Raw genomic sequence first — 17,077 nt, forward strand, 5'->3', positions numbered from 1 at the left:
CTTGTGGTCTGAAAGAGTGTAAAAAGTCAGGGGAGCTGAAAGCCTGGATGTCTTGGATGATCAGAAGCTATATAAGAGCAAGACTTTCACACAATGGCTGACTTTGGTAGACGCAAACTGCTCTTGTCGAGCATACACTCCAACTTATTGCACAAACAAGGCCCTTGATAGCACGCCCAAACATGACTACTGGTAGGCCGGCCCTTACGTCAATGAGATTTGCAATAACCAACAGTCGGCAGACGACATAATCTCGCTCAAGTCAAGGCAAAAGCGCCGTCTCTATGAACCCATAGTCCTGTACAAGGCTCTTACTGAGATCACCCACGAACAAGGCGCTCTTCGCCCTGCTGAGGTCCCAGATCGTCCAAGAACCGAAGAAGAGCGATATCATCACTTTCTTCACAAACTAGCCAGTATCTGCGATAGCACAAAAGGCGGCAAGACCGTCACTTCAATCGCTATACTCGACGAGGAAGAAAAGTACAAATACGTCTTTGCTTGCAATCAGATCTCCGATGGAGACCTCGACGACACACGAGATCTCCTGACAACGGTTCTGACAAGTCTGTGTGACTTCCATACATTTCCTCTGGCGAAGAAGAACACTGTTCAGAGTGAAACTCTGAAGAAGATTCTCTCATTCAACTCGCCTAGGATCAACTTCTATCTGAACGTACTGAAGGCGAGGAGCATTGCGGATTGCTTGGAGTACTGCCAGCTGCAAACAGACACAGCCGGTAAGTTAGACTGTCCATATGCCAAGATGCAGAATAAGGCTAACAAGCGATATAGACACCTCGGTTGAGGAGGGTTTGAGGACTCTTGGTAGTGTTATCGAGGATTTAACATTCAAGAACATGGGCGATAACGAGTGTGAGACACATTGGTCTTGTGTATCGCCATACGGGAACTAATCATGGTCCAGACTTAGAAACTTACAGCACGATTCAGTTTGTGCTCGACAGGTTTCTTACCCGTGACGTCAAGAGCTACATCGACATACGAGCCACCAACGGCCGCTTCAGCGAAGGCCGGAGCTTCGTATGCTGGTCTGAGTTGCGACACAGCATATCACGTCTTCAGAGCTACAAGAAAACTGTTCAAGATCTCATCGCAGCAGAGACAGAATGGCCAGATATCTTCCAGGAGTTCGAAGTTGTTCCAGTAAAGTCCAGCCAGGCAGAACCCAACCCTCTTGGCAAGAAGAGCGAAAAAGCTTCCAACATCATCGGGCGTATGAGCAGCAACGAAGCTTCACGACAGCAATATTGCGATCTTGCAGAGAACCTGCAGAGGATGTTTGACTTAGATGACCGTATACAAACTCAGTGCACCAAATTTACTTTCAGGCCAATCGTACACTGCGAAATATTGGTTCTCGAGTGGATAATGGCCCTCAACCGAGGACTGGCCCGGGAACATCATCCAAGGGTCACTTTCTTCCATGACTGGAGCTACATTGGGAGCAGTAAGCCGGCATGCCAGCTTTGCCGCTACTACTTCGACACTGCAGGCCAACACAACGGTATCCGCACTCGAGCAGGCCATGGTAACCTTTACATCAACTGGCGATTTCCAGATCTTCACGAATCCGACGGGACTTTAGGTCAAAAACGACGACAGAGCATCTTCAACTCAATGATAGAGAAGATTCGGCAGGATGCTTTTGGGATCTTGGTCCTGAGGAACTCCGAGGGTAAAAGGCATGACTCGAGCACTCACCCTCTTATGTCGGTGCGGTATACGGATGTTCAGACGGAATTGAGTGTTGGTGATCTGCCCGATGTCGAGGAACTGGGCGAGGGTTTTGCTACGGGGCTCAGTCTGGACTCGCCGAATAACAGTCTGGAGGAGTCGGACTTTGATGATGAGGATGGTGGAACTAGTCTTTGATGAGTGTTGCTTTATTTCGAGGTGTATATTTTGTGACTTTATTTCTCTAAGCTGTATCTCGTTTCTCTCGTCAACATGTATCCCTATAACTTCGATAATGTATGCTTCAGTGGTCATTTCGCTTGTGCCAGGGAGCGGTAGCCTCGAGAAGGTCCTTGTGAAGCTGGCTATCACCACTGATCTTGTACACTTCCTCAATGATGTTGTTACGCTGCATGAAGATCAAGAAGCCACCCCAGACAAAGTCAGCATAGCTAGGAGTCTTTCCCAAGAAGAAAGGCCCCTCTGAGTTCTCCTTCAACAGAGCCTCAACCTCGTGGATATGTGCCTTGGCGTTATCCCAAGCCTGTTGGCCGCCCTTCTCCTTGTGAAGCTCATCAATAGGCTGGCCGGCCATCTTGGATCGTGTCTCGTGCCAGTAAGGGACGCTCTTTTCGCTGAGGATGTTGTTGGGCACGGTGTAGAAGTAGACAGGACGAAGGGCGCCCATAATATTCGGCATGATTGAGAAGAGCTTGGCGAGGACGGGTGAGTCCTTGTGAATGGAGGGCTCAGGGTGGTCCTTCTCGACGCGCTCGAGAATCGCGTTGGAGTCCATGATGTATTCTCCATTGGGGAACTTGACGGTTGGGATGGTCCATGTTCCAGTGGATGGGTTGGCGGGGACACTGACGAGTGTTAGTTGAGTTGCTGTGAGTGACATTGACTACTTACTGAGGCTCAAGAGTGGGCTTGATGTCGGGGTACTCGAGCTGGTCATTGATCAATAAGAGAAACGGCTACTGAGGGGTTCCTGACGTACCCATTCGGTCTTGTAATCGATTCCCTTGAAGTTCAAGAGAAATCGAGCTATTGCGCAATTAGTAATATGTCATGAGGAGCAGCAGCAGCAGCTTGACTCACTCTTCCATGGGTTGAGAGACCAAGCACCGACAGGATCTCGGCTTGGGAGATCAAAGAGGACGTGTTGCTCAGATGACATTGTGAGTTATTGGTGATGGTGAATTGTTTGTCTTTTGCAACGAGTGAAGTGAAAGTTGTAAAGATCAAAGAGGTCCTTTACGATGTCATTATCGGTTAATTTACACGAGCTCCAAGCTCATGAGGGGGAGGAAGGAGGGGCAATAGTGGGGAGCTGAGCTGTCATAGATGGAGATCTTCGGTTCTAGGCCGAGGAATTTAATCAACGAATCGGCGTTGATCTTTGAAACATGCAACTCGAGACTATCTTGAAAGAAATCGACAGAATTTATTCTTTGTCAGGGACAACCTCTGTACTGTGCAGACACGGTGTTGTCAACCATGTGTAATGACGATGAGGGATGGACCCCTGTTTCTGGCTCGGGAGTGTAAGCATAAGCCATAGATTCCATTCTCAGACATCAAACTGTATCATACAATATCCTTTGTTGACAGAACATTCAGTAACTAATAGCCTGTATAGATATTTCTATTTTACTATATGCCTAATCTCGACTTATTGGAGGGAGAGTCCAGACTAGGCATCCAAGTTTGGGGACCGGGAAAATCAAGTGAAGCAGTATAAGACTATAAGTGGCGAGTTTTGAGCTGTCATCATGAGTACACCACTCTACCCAAGGCAAGACAAACACTGCGTCGATCAGCAAGGCGACATATCCATTATACAATTTGATGTAGGAGGCAATTCTGCGGTACACCCGACAGTTTTTTCATGATGACAAGGGATAAGTGACAACGTCAGTATTTTCAAACGAGGCACTGCAACCATGATGCTCAATATACAAACACAAGGCCAAGTCAAGTTGGCAAGGCTCCAACCTAAACAAACTTGGGTTTTCTATTCATTAGAGAGATAGTGGTTGCCACCATGCAGAGCTTTATGCTCACGTATCGTTATCGCCAATAGCACAACATGAAACCGCCATCTATGTCGGCTACACCATCAACTTGGCTTTATGGATCTCCCTCAGCCTTATGGGGATAAAAGTCAACACGGAATTCCGTGCCATCACTAACAAAAAAGGCCAAGATAGTGGGGAGCGAGTGCGAGAGCGACAGGATCTAGCTAAGCATCTACGGAGGTCCCTACCAAAAGTTTTGTCCTGGCCCCCTGTCAAGCTAAAAGGTGCTAGCAGGGGTATCCCCTATCAGTACTAAAAGGTACAAGGAGTCAGTTATCGATAGCAAGCTAAGCGCTATAACTATTAGTTATAGTGGATTCTAGGGCATAATCTATAGAGCTTTCAGGGCTGATAAGATAAGTTCAAAGTACCGTAGTATCTAACTAGCTTTTGATTGGCTATATCCCTGTCTTATAGACAGGGGGCCAGGACAAAACTTTTGGTAGGGACCTCCGTAACCCCTGTCGTTATGCAAGCACCACTCAGCCCCCGGAAACAGACCATTTCAACATGGTCCAAATCCTTCGACGTCACAGACAGCAAGCAGTATTGTTGGTTGAACCTTGGGCTAAGACACAGCCACTGAGCCTTGCTACCTACAAATCATCTGCACGACGTAGTAGGCGTTGAATCCTACTCTTTGTGCCTAGAATTAGCTCCTTGCATTGCATACAAGAGACCCTTATGCCCCCACCTCACTTCTTCGATTTCTTGCAGCTCTTGTCTCTTCAGATTTTACAGCGATAAGTGCAAACATAACAACATAATGGCCACGATACAAAGCACTACACAGCCCAACACGCTGGAAACGCCAGACTTGCAACAACGTCCCACAACTTCAAGGTCGGTAAACAACAGCTCTATTTCTCTTCCATTAGCTAACTTGACACAGAGTAATTCGCACCGTTGTCCACGATGAAGGTCTCCCAGAAGTTGTCCACTCAAATCAACCCTTGAATCCCACAGAATACTACGATGCTCCGATACCAGTGGACTCAGAAACAGACAAACGATACAACGAAGCTCCTATTCCAGTCACAACACTCGACAAATATGAACCTGCACCTCCACTGCCAATTCGTCCGTCTTCTATAACACCACAACCTCAGCAACCCTATCCCTACGGCTCAAACGGTTATGTTCAGCCACAACATCCCGGCTTCGTCACTCAGTCACCGCAACTACCACCGTTAAACAGCAATGAGGTCGTAACGTATGTGACACCACTGGATCAGCTTGGAGACCACCCAAAGTTTGTGGATTGTCCGTTCTGCAGACATCGTGCAGAGACACGAGTGAAGAAGGTATCTTCAAAAATGACACAGTAAGCTCCCCCAAGCAGTTCAAGAATTTTGAATCTAACAATCTCTAGTGTCTCTGCAACAGTCCTCGGATTCACAACAATAGCCGGCGCGGCTGTTCCTTATGTTGGGAAGTGGCACTCTCACACTGCTCACTACTGCAGTATTTGTGACTACAAGGTGGCAATTCGAAAATGGGGATCTAATCAGATGAAGCCTCAAGGGACACCGGATTATCTGAGGGAGGTATCGAGGTATGGCCCTGCTCACTCACCTAGCATGTCCAGTAGCTCGACGAGAGGTTAAAATTGATTCGTATGAATAATAGTGAGGAGATTGATACCAGGATGAGAAATGGTGTTCAAAAAGAGGGAGGAGATGTTGATCGAGTTCCATATCTAAATTACAAGATATAGACTCACCACAGCATTTGGTTTGGTTTTTGAGGCATGAATATCACGTTCACGAAGTGTAAGTGCACGGTTATAAGTGTTCCCTCCAGCAAGACTACTGTCGGAGAGAGAAATAGACAGATCTCGACGATGGCTTCGTTTGCAAGTCTTATCAGGCAGACTTTTATAAGTACTTACTTATATGATTGTCGATGGCTAATGATGGCTTCGCCTGGCCAATCATAAACTGTGAGAATGTTGATCCGTGTTTGAGAAGCCAACGGCTTGGCTGTGCCACGGGGCCTGTCAGATGCTTATTTTCTGCCCTGCCCTGTCAGATCTCAATTAAATCTAGTATTGGATTACATGAATGCTTTATCAGTCTGTAGAGAGTGGCTGTGACATTTTGTGCTGCTGTAAATTAGTTTTAACGACAGGTGCCCACCCCCTGTAGGTGTCTTTACAGCACCCCGTCAAACCCAGAATCAGGGCCGTATAACTCTGGATCAGTTGGGATCTCAGTACCGGGGACTTGGACAAAAACAGACCCAATTGAGAAAAGATACGCCTAAAACACCTCGTACGATGCTGGTTCTGGCTATAAAATGCTTTTGTTTACTGCAATTGGCTCAAAGGCAGTAAAATGGCTTAGTGGCGTCAATTAACTGCGGGACTAACACCTTAGATCAAGTGCTGTACATGTACTTTCAGAGCGCAATTTCTCAACGCCAGTTTCACTACTCAACACCTCCCACCTCTCGCACGGCATCTCCAACATCGTCGTCGCACAACCTCGCAGCAATGGAAGAACCAACAGAACACCACGACATTCTCGTTATAGGAGCTGGCCTCTCCGGTATTAACACCGCCCACGTTCTCAACCAGAGACTCCCCCACCGCTCGTACACGATCCTCGAGGCGCAATCAGCCATTGGCGGAACATGGCGCTTCTTTCGCTACCCGGGCTTTCGATCCGACTCCTTCATGACAGCTTTTGGTCTGTCATGGTATCCTTGGAAACATAAGCATAAGATGGCGCAGGCGGGCGAGATCGTGGACTATCTGGAGGAGGCTGTTGATGCAGCAGGCTTAAGGGACAAGATTCGCTTCCGACATAAGATGCTGGCGTGCGAATGGCGGACAGACGAGCAGAATTGGAAGATAGAAGTCGATGCGGACGGTCAGCAAAAGACCTATATCGCCAACTTCGTCATCAGCTGCGTGGGTTATTATGCGTACGACAAGGCTTTTCCGACGACAATTCCTGGTCTCAAGGGCTTCGGGGGACAGGTCGTTCACCCTCAATGGTGGCCCGAAGATCTCGACTACTCTAGCAAGCGCGTCATCGTCATCGGATCAGGAGCCACAGCGATCACAATCGTCCCATCACTTGCTGAGAAGGCAGATATGGTGACTATGCTCCAGCGCAGTCCATCCTTCGTCATCTCCCGACCTACAACTTCCACCATCGACTCTTGCTTGAAGTCTATGCTTCCCTTCTCATTAGCATACTGGCTGGTGTATTGGAAAGACGTGTTGGCCGAAGTCTTTTCCACTCAGTTTCTACTCAACTTCCCTGCATTGGGTCGCAAGGTCTTGATGGGGGAGATGCAAAAGGCACTGCCCAAGGACATTGACGTCAATGTTCACTTTAACCCCAGGTACAATCCTTTCCAACAACGACTCTGCATGTGTCCAGATGAGGACTTCTTCAAGGCCCTGCATCAGGGCAATTGCGAGATTGTGACAGACACAATCGAGACTGTCACAAAGGACGGTATCTTGCTTAAATCTGGTCGCAAGCTCGAAGCCGATATCATCGTTACCGCAACGGGGTTGTACTTCCAACTCTTCGGCGGCATAACCCCGTTGGTAGACGGGCAGTCTATCGAGGTTGGCTCACATTACGCCTGGCGTGGCTGCATGGTCGACTCTGTCCCTAACATGGGCTTCGTGATGGGCTACGTGACAACGTCTTGGACACCTGGGGCCGACATTATGGCCAAGACATTGATAAGCGTTATCAAGGAAATGGAGAAGACGGGATCAACGAGTGTTATGCCCGTGCTGAGTGAAAAGGATAAGAGCAAGCCGCAGAAGCTACCCGTCAATGCTACCAGCAGCTATTTCGTCAAAGCTGCGGACCGCATGCCAAAGGTGACTGATGAAGGTCCATGGTATGGACGGGTGAACTTGGCCAAGGATTGGTGGGCGTGGTTGATGGGTGATATGACGAGTGGGCTTCTCTACAGCGGAGGACAAAGAAAGAAGGATATCTGAAGTGTGGATATTAGAGAGAAACAATAATGCCAAGAGTTTGCTTTTCGGGATTGTTGGATCTTGATGGCGTTTGCCTGGATTCGACGTTGCCGGAGGATTACTAGCTGACACGATTTATGAATGATGAAAATGGCATTAACTTATAAGCTTATCTAAATCCTTGTAATTTCATATCTTACATCTAATTCATGCTGACCAATTCTGAGCATCCAAAATGATACTCTGTTCGTCTTCCTTTCTGCCAGGGCTATTGGCTGCTGAAGATACCTCTATAGTCAAAGTCGGGCTTGGGCCTAGAGCTAGCACTATCGAAGCAAAACGCCTCAAGCCGTCAACCCCTCAAACCCCCGCGATTGGTTCTTCTACTACCTCGTTATTCTCCGATTCGTTTACTTTCACAATCAAACAATCTCGATCACGATAAAGATTCATTGTACTTCTTCATTTAGCACATGCTGACAACAGCCCAGAAGTGCTACTCTCGGTCATATCCCTTGCTTGAAACAACCCTGCCTTATGCACGCCAACTTCTATCAATGTCTTCAGTTTGACGAATCTGAAGAGGTGAAATAATGGGACGCCTGATCCTACGCCGCTTCATGGCATCCACGCGGGCCGGGGTTTAGACTAATCTAGTCTTGGTCTTGGTCAATCCAGGCAGATCGAGACTGGTAAGTCACAGGTCACATATCATCTACTTAACGTGCTCGCACTCGTTATTATTCAGACCTACAACACACCTTGACACGGCCAATTGATCTGTAACCATGGGATTTCTGACAGATCAACCGCTAACCAAGATCTGTCTGCAGGTTACCCTTGTGTTACTTGTCGCTCAGCTATTTCGTGTTGTTCGTCGCTGGTCTCGTCTACGCCATATTCCTGGCCCGGCCAGCGCAGGATGGACTTCATGGTGGCAGTGTCGAGGGGCTCTCAGCGGTCGCTATCATGAGCATTTAAAGAACGCAGCTGATCAGTTTGGTACGACATACCCATCAAAGCACTACCTAAAATCACTTACAATCAATAGGCCCTCTTGTTCGTATTGGCCCCAATGAGGTGCTCTCAACAGACCCTGTTGTGCTGCGCAACATGTCCGCTGTGCGAAGCACTTATACAAAAGGGGACTTTTATAGCAGTGGCAGGATAGTTCCTGGTGTTGATAATGTCGTCTCTGAGAGGGATGAAGCAAAGCATAAATTCATGAGAGCAAAGATGGCACCTGGTGTAAGTCAACTCTACCATCGCAACGCTCTTGAGATAGATACTAATAGCTTCTTAAGTATTCTTACAAAGAAAATGAAGGTTTCGGTTTCGAGGCAGGCATTGATCGTCAACTCCTCAACTTCATCTCGCTCATTGACCGAAAGTACCTTTCAACTACAAGCGAATCACGACCTCTTGACCTTGCCGAAAAGACACAGTTCTTTGCCCTGGATGTCATCGGCAACGTATCTTTCGGTGAACCATTTGGCTACTTGACAAAAGATGAAGATCTCTACCAATACAACGAGATAAATGCTAGTTCACTGCCGGTCTTGAACCTGGTATCCGTCTACCCCTGGCTAGGAAGGGTTGTTCACCAGTGGCCGCTAAATCTTTTGCTACCGCGGGAGGAGGACCAGGTTGGCTTCGGGCGACTGATGGGGTGAGTTGTATCTCAGTTAACCATAACGCAAGCTGACTTTTGTAGCTTCGCGAGGCACTTTGTTCGCAAAAGACTGTCCGAGGGGGTCACGACGAGGAAGGATATGATGCAGATGCATATCAGCAACGGTATGAATGAGGAGGAACTTATCCAACAAGCCTTCATCTCAATGCAAGTTCGCTCAAACCACTCCAAAGACTCTAATTGACCAACCTCAGTATCGCTGGTTCTAACACAACAGCACACGCGCTTCGGATGATCATACTCTCCTTGATCACAAATCCAAACGCATACCGCTCCCTCATCGCCGAGATTCGAAAGGTCGCCTCGTCAGTTAGCAATCCCATCTCCTGGGCACAGACACAAACACTACCATATCTTCAAGCCGTCGTTCGCGAAGGATTGCGCATGTGGCCGCCAGTAGCTGGTCTCGGTTTCAAACAAGTCCCTCCCGAAGGTGATACCGTCAACGGCTTCTTCGTCCCCGGCGGAACGCAAGTTGGTCAGGGGTTCTACGCTGTCGGTCGATCACGGCTTGTCTGGGGCGATGATGCTGATGTTTTCCGCCCTGAGCGATGGCTACTCGCTGATGAGGACAGGCTAAGAGATATGATAGCGGCGTTGGACACACATTTCGGACACGGGAAATACTCGTGTTTGGGAAAGCCGATTGCTCTCATGGAGATTCACAAGGCTGTTTTTGAGGTATGTACGCCTGTACAAAGCACCTCACATAGATATGCTAACAGATGCCAGCTGTTTAAACGCTACGACTTTGCTATATTTAACGCTGAAAGGCCTATCAAGACCCAGACTTCCGTATTCCTCTTTGCTTCAGACTTTTGGATCACAATCATCAGGCGTGATGATGAAGAGAACTAACTTCCAATGTGCGATTAACTAGACGAGAAGCGGTAATCTGTATCTATCTCATATCTTAAATCTTAGTTGTAGCATATTAGTCCTCTGGATTTGACATTTTGTAGATCTAAAGCCGGCCTCGATTTACATGAGGTCACACAAGAGATCACATTTGCAATACCTCTCGTGAGTTTGACTGGGTATTCGTTTATTCGAATAATACATATGACAAGCAATTACACCTGTCTCGAATCGACTGAGTAGAACGAGAAAAGTCTCCGCCACTCTATGCTCAAATCCCCTCTTCCTCAGGTTTCCTTGATGGCGTGCCCAGTGTCTCAAGCCCTCTGGCTCCCACCATTTCCACAGGCGCATTTGCTGGGATTTCTATGCCCTTGCCCTCAACGACCTTTCCTTGTCCCATAGCCTCTTGGTATTTCTTACCCGTCTCATCCAGCAGAGCTTGTACCTCCCCTTCTCTCTTCACAATATCCTCGCGTTCCTTCTTAAGCTTCTGGACACGGTTTTGCTTCCCCTTCATCTCCTCCTCCATGCCCTTTAACGTAGTTTGCAGACGAGCTAGACATTCCGTCAAGCTTGGTAGAGGTGATATCTTGGGTGGCGCTTGTAACAAATCCTGACTAGGATCTTTCCGAGGTTTCTTCAAGCCATCCATACCTGCACGTGTCTGTGCAGCCTCGTATGCGATTCGTCTCTCAGCATCGCTATCGGAGGAGGAATCTGAAGTGTGCCCCTCGGCAGCTGTGATGAGCTCTTCCATCATCTTGCGATCTTGTTTCCGCCTCTCCTTTTCGGCACGCCTTCCCAGGGAAAGCCCACCATCTTCAACGTAATTGTCGAAACCTTCGCCTAGATCCTCGTCCTCGGCTATTAATCGTGTATCGTCCTTCTTTTTGCGACCAAATGGGTCTTCATCATCTTCAACCGATAGGAAGTCCTTCTCCAAAGCTAATCGTTTACGCCGTTCCTTCTTTTCTAGAATCTCGGCTTCTGTTAGAATAGCCGTTGGTTGTGGTTGGTTAAACTCTGACGAATCAACAACAACCGCGCCTTCAAGTTCAGAAGCATCCAGGTCCATAAGATCAGCGTCATCGGGAGGCAGTGTTGACGGCCTTTGTGGAGTATTTGGTGTGGATGATTGCAACTCTTCAAGGTATTCTTTGCTGTATTTGGGCCGGTCGTCATCGTCCCCAATAGTCCTCATGGGAAGGCCTTTCGTCCCCAGTCCTCTTTTGATAGCGCTGTTTTCCAATGCTCGCCCCAATGGCAACTTCTTAGGAGTGAATACCTCGGTGGTCTCGTCATCTCCTGCAGCGCTATCGTCTCCACCAAAGGACAATCGTGATGATTTGTTCGATTTTTTCTTCCCCTTCAAAGATCCTGATCGACTTATCGCTGGTCGAACCACGACTGGTCCGTCATCCTCGTCGTCGTTCGCGGCTGGTGCGTCTCCCAGGCCCTCACTATCAGCAGGATTGAAGCTCTTCCTCAGCCCCGACTGTCGGAATGGTTTACGGCCAGCTTTTGCGCCAAACACTGGTTTAACAGGTTCTGTATTCGCGAGGGTCAGCCTTGATCCCATCAGCAAGAGTCGCATTTTGAAGTTCTGGAAATACTCACCATCGATACCAGCACTGTCGCCACCTGTTACTGAGGCGGCATTTTCGCTGGAGTCCTCATCGGCGATCTTGATGACCTTAGCCTTTCGTTTCGTAGAAAAACTCATGATGCGATTGTCTTTTAATGTTGGCGCATTAACTGAGAAGCAGAAAGTTCGCGACACGGATGAAAGTGACGTGCATTTTGGCTCGATATCTTATCAGCACGTGATGTTGAATTTCCGCCCAGAGAAATGGAGATAGCTCTAGGCCGCGATCGCGTCGCATGAAACAGCATCCAACTATTCAACCATTTATTGCTCAAGATGGCGCCCGCACAACCTGAGCTGAAGAAGGCAAGTCTTGGTCTTTTCCGTGTCGCATGCTCCTCAGCTTTGTCCTCCGCACTTCTCCCGGACTGAAGCATTGCGACCTATTGCTGCTGATCCATAGCTAACTTTTCTAAACAGTACCTCGACAAGAGACTGTTCGTCCAGTTGAACGGCAGCCGAAAGGTCATCGGTATCCTCCGAGGCTACGATGTGAGCAGTATCCGTGCGATTGTATAAACAGAACTAATGGAAACAGGTCTTCCTGAACATTGTCCTCGACGAAGCGGTGGAGGAAAAGGATGGAGGAGAGAAGGAGAGAATTGGCATGGTTGTACGTTTTCCCGACGCACTTTCGGACCATAGAAGACAAGATACTAACATTTGGATAGGTCATCCGTGGTAACTCGGTAGTGATGCTCGAGGCTCTCGAGAGAATCGGCGGCGACGACCGACGTGGAGAACGATGATCCTGAAGAATGGCGGAAACACTAGAAGAGACGACGGAAATTATGTGATCTTTCTTGGCGTTAAGGTCGAAAATGAGACAAGTCCTTGAGGGCAGTTTGTTTGGGTCACATCTTACTAGATATCAAGAGAGGAAGGATATCCTCGAATTGTTATGTTACACCATGTCCAGCCAAACACTACACTACCTTACTCCTTCTTCTCCCAAACCTTTTCGTCATAGGAGTCCATCAACTGGCCAGCATATGCCTTTTGCCAACCCTTGATACCTCCAATCAGAATTTCAGCCTTGACCTCCGTCTCTTCAACTTCATCGAGGTAGTCCTGCATCCAACCAGCACATCGGGGGCCTCGACTACCGCAGCTTCCTGGGTAACAATGAGTACCAGACCGGTTTGGTTTATTAGGCGATGACTTACCGCAATAAAAGATGATTCTCTTGATACCCGCCTGTTTGACAAGCTGATAGATCTGAGGACGGGTCTGATACAACGTATGAGCGGGGAGATTGACGGATGTAGCGATAGTGCCGCCCTCCCAGTCCGTCCTTCGAACATCTACTAGCAAAAAGTCCCTGTGAGCATTCTTTCCGGAAGCTGCATTCACTTCAATAAGCTTTGCGACAATTGAAGGGTCCGTTCGAGGGCATTTGGCCTTTGGCTCAGGGAATTCCTCCCACCATTGCTTCTGCGGGGTGTCCTGCGGGGCGTCTTCTCCCATGATGTGACTTTTTAAAGAGAAGAGAGTAAACAAGCTTTGAGATATCTATAGTGGTGATATTGAAAGAGGACTTGAAATTGATTGTGTAGTTAGGTTGGAGGCAAGAGGACTTGCACTTTATATCGAAGCTACTTATGTAGGTGATGATGACGGGCTGCAGGCCGACCCGGAACTTTTACCCCGGATTAATGTTGTACGGCAACATCACAGGTCAGATTACAAATGCCTTTCACCCAATATAGAAATTCTGAAGAAAGAGTCGTTAGTTCAGTAAGACGGACTAGAGTGCTGGGCACTTGCTCTTGTGATATACTTATGAAAATGGCGATTTTTTTCTTTTTGGACTGGGTAAAAGCCAATGTTGATTGTTAAATAGTTAACCACTAACAGAGGATCCATAGAACAACACTCACAAGTATATGTGATATAGAGGGATGACGAAAAGTTTACAGGTGGAGGCATGTATATTTCAAGAAAAGTATATTTGACTTTCTAAATCGTTAAGATCCAGTTGTGTAAATTTATCAAACAAATTGCCCTTTAGGGTAAGCACACACAGATAGCTCACTTACAACACACTTCAGAGAACTTGGTGGTGAATAGGTAGCCGGGCAGCATTCGGTGATTGATTTATGATTAAATGGATTCGATTTGATAACGCTACACATGCTTTTAAATATCTGTAATCATGGGTCGAATGACATCTCCTCAACAGCAATCTTTGACTCCAAAGCAATATCACCGGCAGATCTTCCAATCATGAACTTGTAATCACCACCCTTAACCACCCACTTCTTCGCCGACTCATCAAAGAAAGCAAAGTCACGAGTACGGACAGGTATGTCAACCTTTGTGCTCTCACCAGGCTTAAGTGTTACCTTCTCAAAGGCAGCCAGTTGCTTCAGAGGATCGCCCTTAGCAGTCTGAGCAGCTCCCACGTAGACTTGCACAGCGATGGCGCCGACGACCTTGCCCGTGTTGGAAACCTTCACGCTGACACTGTAGTCACCGCTAGACTCCTTAACCTCCAGGTCGGAGTAGTCGAACGTGGTGTAAGAGAGACCGAAACCGAAGGGGAAGTTGACCTTGTCGGCGGAAAGGCAATCGAAGTAGCGGTAGCCGATAAAGACACCCTCGCCGTACGTCACCCTCAGTCTGCCATCAACGTGCTTTCCGGGGAAGTTGCCATACGCAGGGCAGTCCTCGATCTTCTTGGGGAATGTGCAGGTAAGGTGGCCTTCAGGGGTTTGGGCACCTGTCAGCACATCTGCGATGGAGTTGCCAGCCTCCTGACCAGGGAACCACGTCTGGACAAGACCCTGGATCTTTTCCAACCAGGGCATAGCAATGGCGACACCAGTCGAGTTGACGACAATGGTGTTGGGATTGACCTCAGCAACCTTGGCAATCAGGCGGTCCTGGCTACCGTCCTTGGGCAAGTTAAAGCTGACTTGGTCCTGGCCCTCAGTCTCCCAGAATGGCTCGTGACCAGTGAAGACAATGGCATAGTCGGCGTCCTTGGCGACGTCGATAGCTTCCGAGAGGAGGTCATAGTCATGCTCCGCCTCGGACATATATCCTACTCGCAGACCAACTCGTCCCTCCAAGATACCAAGATCAAGATCCTCTCCGTCCTTGGCAGCAGGGGGTGAAGTGTGCATAGCGAGCTTGTACTTGCGTCCCGCCTCCAAGGAGACCTTGAACTCGGGAGGGTTATCACCGCCGAACAGGAAACCCATTGCATCCTTGGAGTTCTCCTTCTGCTCGAAGACGACCTTGCCGTCGATGATAAGCTTACTCGGTCCCAGACCAGAGGCGGTAAAGTAGTACTTGGCGGTCTCCTGGGCTGTGAAGGTACCCTCGAGGGTGACATCCTTGTTGCTAAAACCAAAGCTGCTTAAAACGGAAACTTCAGAGTCGGGATGAGCAGGCTTAACTTCAATAGGCTCAGGGTTGCCAGGTTCGAAGATCTTGAAAGTAAAACCGGGGTTGCCGTCCAAGTCGACAACGTTCTCGGCGATAGGGGGAAGCATTCGGAATGTGTGAGCTCCTATGGCACTGTTAGTTATCGTTCCCTAGTTTTCGCTTCTGGATATGCTTACCCTTAGCATACGAGAACTCTGCACTGTCACCGAGAGCTTCGTGAAGAGCATCCCAAGGGGTAACCTTGTAGTGAGCGTTGACAGATGCACTGCCGCCACCATGAGCGAGACCAATCTTGGCGTGGCCTAGCAGGGCAATCTTCTTGCCCTTGACCTTGTCTTTCGACAAAGGAAGAACATTGTCTTGGTTCTTCAGCAGAACGATACCCTTGGATCCAGCTTCTCGGATAAGAGCCTGGTGCTTGGGGTTGTTGATAGCCTTCTCGTCAGGAATGCTAGGGTCCTTGAAGCAGTTGAGACGCTCGAGGAACTTGAGCACACGCTTTGCACGCTCGTCGATGGTCTCCTCAGAAGTCTTGCCAGCCTTGATAGCTGTGATGACATCCTCGGTCTTCCTCCAACGGGTAGGACCAGGCATCTCGAGATCGAGACCAGCTTCGAGGGACTCAGCTGTAGAGTTGACACCACCCCAGTCGCTCATAACGAGACCATCCCATCCCCAGTCGCCTCGGAGGACTTTCTTTAGCAGGAACTCGTTGGAGTCGGCATGGTGTCCATTGACCTGGTTATAAGAAGTCATCACAGCCCAGGGATTGGCCTCCTTGATTGTAATCTCAAATGGTCGGAGGTAAAGCTCTCGCAAGGTCCTCTCGCTGATGGTTTCATCGACAGTCAAGCGCTCTGTCTCCTGCTCGTTAGCAGCAAAGTGCTTGATAGTAGCCGAAACACCCTTGTCCTGGAGACCCTCCACAACTCTGGCGGCCATCTTGCCAGTCAGGAAAGGATCCTCTGAGAACGACTCAAAGTTGCGACCGCCTAGGGGATGACGATGAAGGCACATGGTAGGTGCGAGAAGACACCGGGCGCCCTTGGAGTGTGTTTCCTCGGCGAGGGCAGTGCCGATCCTCTTGGCAAGATTGACATCGAAGGTTGATGCCATCAAACAAGCGGCAGGGAAGCAAGCAGCTGATGTACCGCCAGCAAAGGCAGCTCCTCGAGCGCCGTTGGGACCATCTGAGACTTTGACATTAGGTACGCCCTTGGGGGAAATGGGGACTGTCTCCCAAAGGTCCTTTCCAGCGAGGAGTGAGATCTGTGAGTGAAGTGATCAGTTAGTTGAATGAGGATATGATAGGATGTAAGCCAAACATACCTTCTCCTCAAGAGTGAGAGAAGAGAGGATGGACTGGATATCAACAGAGGCCATGTTGATAATGAGAAGTCAATTGACTGAAGAGGAGTGAAGGAGAGTCACATCTTGTGAAACGAGGACAAGGCAGCTCTTTAATAGCACGATGGCCAACCCCTCAACGCCATGACGACTTCCCCAGGATAGTGAGCTCGCATGTACATGACCCGAGTGATCCGTCGTTCAACCGAAGAATGGGCACTCATGTGGCCATTGAGTACCCGCTTTACGTGCATCTGCGTAGGATGCCGTGTTGTGCCATTGGATCGCGGACAAGGTGGTTCCTTGGTTTAGTGGTGACTCTATCGATGCTAATGGTACCGATCCGAGGCTATTCCGATGATCAGACGGAGCTTTCCCAGTGAATAGCCTTGAAAGTCTCGAGATGG

General features: G+C 48.6%; 9 protein-coding genes across 10 annotated transcripts; 5 read left to right on the forward strand and 4 right to left on the reverse strand.

Annotated features, from left to right (window-relative positions):
* The first annotated feature begins 100 nt into the window (after positions 1-100).
* On the forward strand, positions 101-2,008 carry FVEG_14659 (hypothetical protein). The gene is made up of 4 exons (XM_018903604.1): positions 101-192; positions 243-740; positions 796-876; positions 929-2,008. The coding sequence occupies exons 1-4, from the start codon at positions 183-185 to the stop codon at positions 1,894-1,896; spliced, it is 1,557 nt and encodes a 518-aa protein (XP_018742543.1). The 5' UTR covers positions 101-182; the 3' UTR covers positions 1,897-2,008.
* On the reverse strand, positions 1,829-2,989 carry FVEG_00418 (hypothetical protein). The gene is made up of 4 exons (XM_018886887.1): positions 2,800-2,989; positions 2,699-2,745; positions 2,611-2,648; positions 1,829-2,564 (listed from the first exon to the last, which is right to left on the reverse strand). The coding sequence occupies exons 1-4, from the start codon at positions 2,876-2,878 to the stop codon at positions 2,003-2,005; spliced, it is 726 nt and encodes a 241-aa protein (XP_018742542.1). The 5' UTR covers positions 2,879-2,989; the 3' UTR covers positions 1,829-2,002.
* A 1,321-nt stretch (positions 2,990-4,310) lies between these two features.
* FVEG_00417 (hypothetical protein) lies at positions 4,311-5,940 on the forward strand. Its single transcript, XM_018886886.1, has 3 exons — positions 4,311-4,622; positions 4,672-5,103; positions 5,152-5,940. The coding sequence occupies exons 1-3, from the start codon at positions 4,546-4,548 to the stop codon at positions 5,384-5,386; spliced, it is 744 nt and encodes a 247-aa protein (XP_018742541.1). The 5' UTR covers positions 4,311-4,545; the 3' UTR covers positions 5,387-5,940.
* A 120-nt stretch (positions 5,941-6,060) lies between these two features.
* FVEG_00416 (hypothetical protein) lies at positions 6,061-7,959 on the forward strand. The gene has a single exon (XM_018886885.1). The coding sequence runs from the start codon at positions 6,172-6,174 to the stop codon at positions 7,750-7,752; it is 1,581 nt and encodes a 526-aa protein (XP_018742540.1). The 5' UTR covers positions 6,061-6,171; the 3' UTR covers positions 7,753-7,959.
* Positions 7,960-8,460: 501 nt separating this feature from the next.
* On the forward strand, positions 8,461-10,424 carry FVEG_00415 (hypothetical protein). Of its 2 annotated transcripts, XM_018886884.1 has the most exons (7): positions 8,461-8,733; positions 8,783-8,979; positions 9,036-9,071; positions 9,123-9,400; positions 9,446-9,571; positions 9,619-10,105; positions 10,157-10,369. In XM_018886884.1, the coding sequence occupies exons 1-7, from the start codon at positions 8,520-8,522 to the stop codon at positions 10,280-10,282; spliced, it is 1,464 nt and encodes a 487-aa protein (XP_018742539.1). In that variant the 5' UTR covers positions 8,461-8,519; the 3' UTR covers positions 10,283-10,369. The 2 variants fall into 2 exon arrangements, with proteins under 2 accessions (XP_018742539.1, XP_018742538.1); XM_018886883.1 differs by having other exon boundaries at positions 9,036-9,400; positions 10,157-10,424.
* FVEG_00414 (hypothetical protein) lies at positions 10,351-12,035 on the reverse strand. The gene is made up of 2 exons (XM_018886882.1): positions 11,903-12,035; positions 10,351-11,833 (listed from the first exon to the last, which is right to left on the reverse strand). The coding sequence occupies exons 1-2, from the start codon at positions 12,006-12,008 to the stop codon at positions 10,554-10,556; spliced, it is 1,386 nt and encodes a 461-aa protein (XP_018742537.1). The 5' UTR covers positions 12,009-12,035; the 3' UTR covers positions 10,351-10,553.
* A 133-nt stretch (positions 12,036-12,168) lies between these two features.
* Positions 12,169-13,316, forward strand: FVEG_14658 (small nuclear ribonucleoprotein G). Its single transcript, XM_018903603.1, has 4 exons — positions 12,169-12,236; positions 12,351-12,422; positions 12,469-12,543; positions 12,602-13,316. Exons 1-4 carry the CDS (start codon positions 12,207-12,209, stop codon positions 12,677-12,679), a joined length of 255 nt encoding a protein of 84 aa, XP_018742536.1. The 5' UTR covers positions 12,169-12,206; the 3' UTR covers positions 12,680-13,316.
* On the reverse strand, positions 12,684-13,644 carry FVEG_00413 (hypothetical protein). Its single transcript, XM_018886881.1, has 2 exons — positions 13,097-13,644; positions 12,684-13,045 (listed from the first exon to the last, which is right to left on the reverse strand). Exons 1-2 carry the CDS (start codon positions 13,395-13,397, stop codon positions 12,867-12,869), a joined length of 480 nt encoding a protein of 159 aa, XP_018742535.1. The 5' UTR covers positions 13,398-13,644; the 3' UTR covers positions 12,684-12,866.
* A 266-nt stretch (positions 13,645-13,910) lies between these two features.
* FVEG_00412 (hypothetical protein) lies at positions 13,911-17,068 on the reverse strand. Its single transcript, XM_018886880.1, has 3 exons — positions 16,653-17,068; positions 15,500-16,592; positions 13,911-15,447 (listed from the first exon to the last, which is right to left on the reverse strand). The coding sequence occupies exons 1-3, from the start codon at positions 16,704-16,706 to the stop codon at positions 14,084-14,086; spliced, it is 2,511 nt and encodes an 836-aa protein (XP_018742534.1). The 5' UTR covers positions 16,707-17,068; the 3' UTR covers positions 13,911-14,083.
* Positions 17,069-17,077: the final 9 nt, after the last annotated feature.

This window comes from Fusarium verticillioides, chromosome 1, assembly GCF_000149555.1.
Source record: "Fusarium verticillioides 7600 chromosome 1, whole genome shotgun sequence".
Classification (NCBI taxonomy): Eukaryota; Fungi; Ascomycota; class Sordariomycetes; order Hypocreales; family Nectriaceae; genus Fusarium; species Fusarium verticillioides.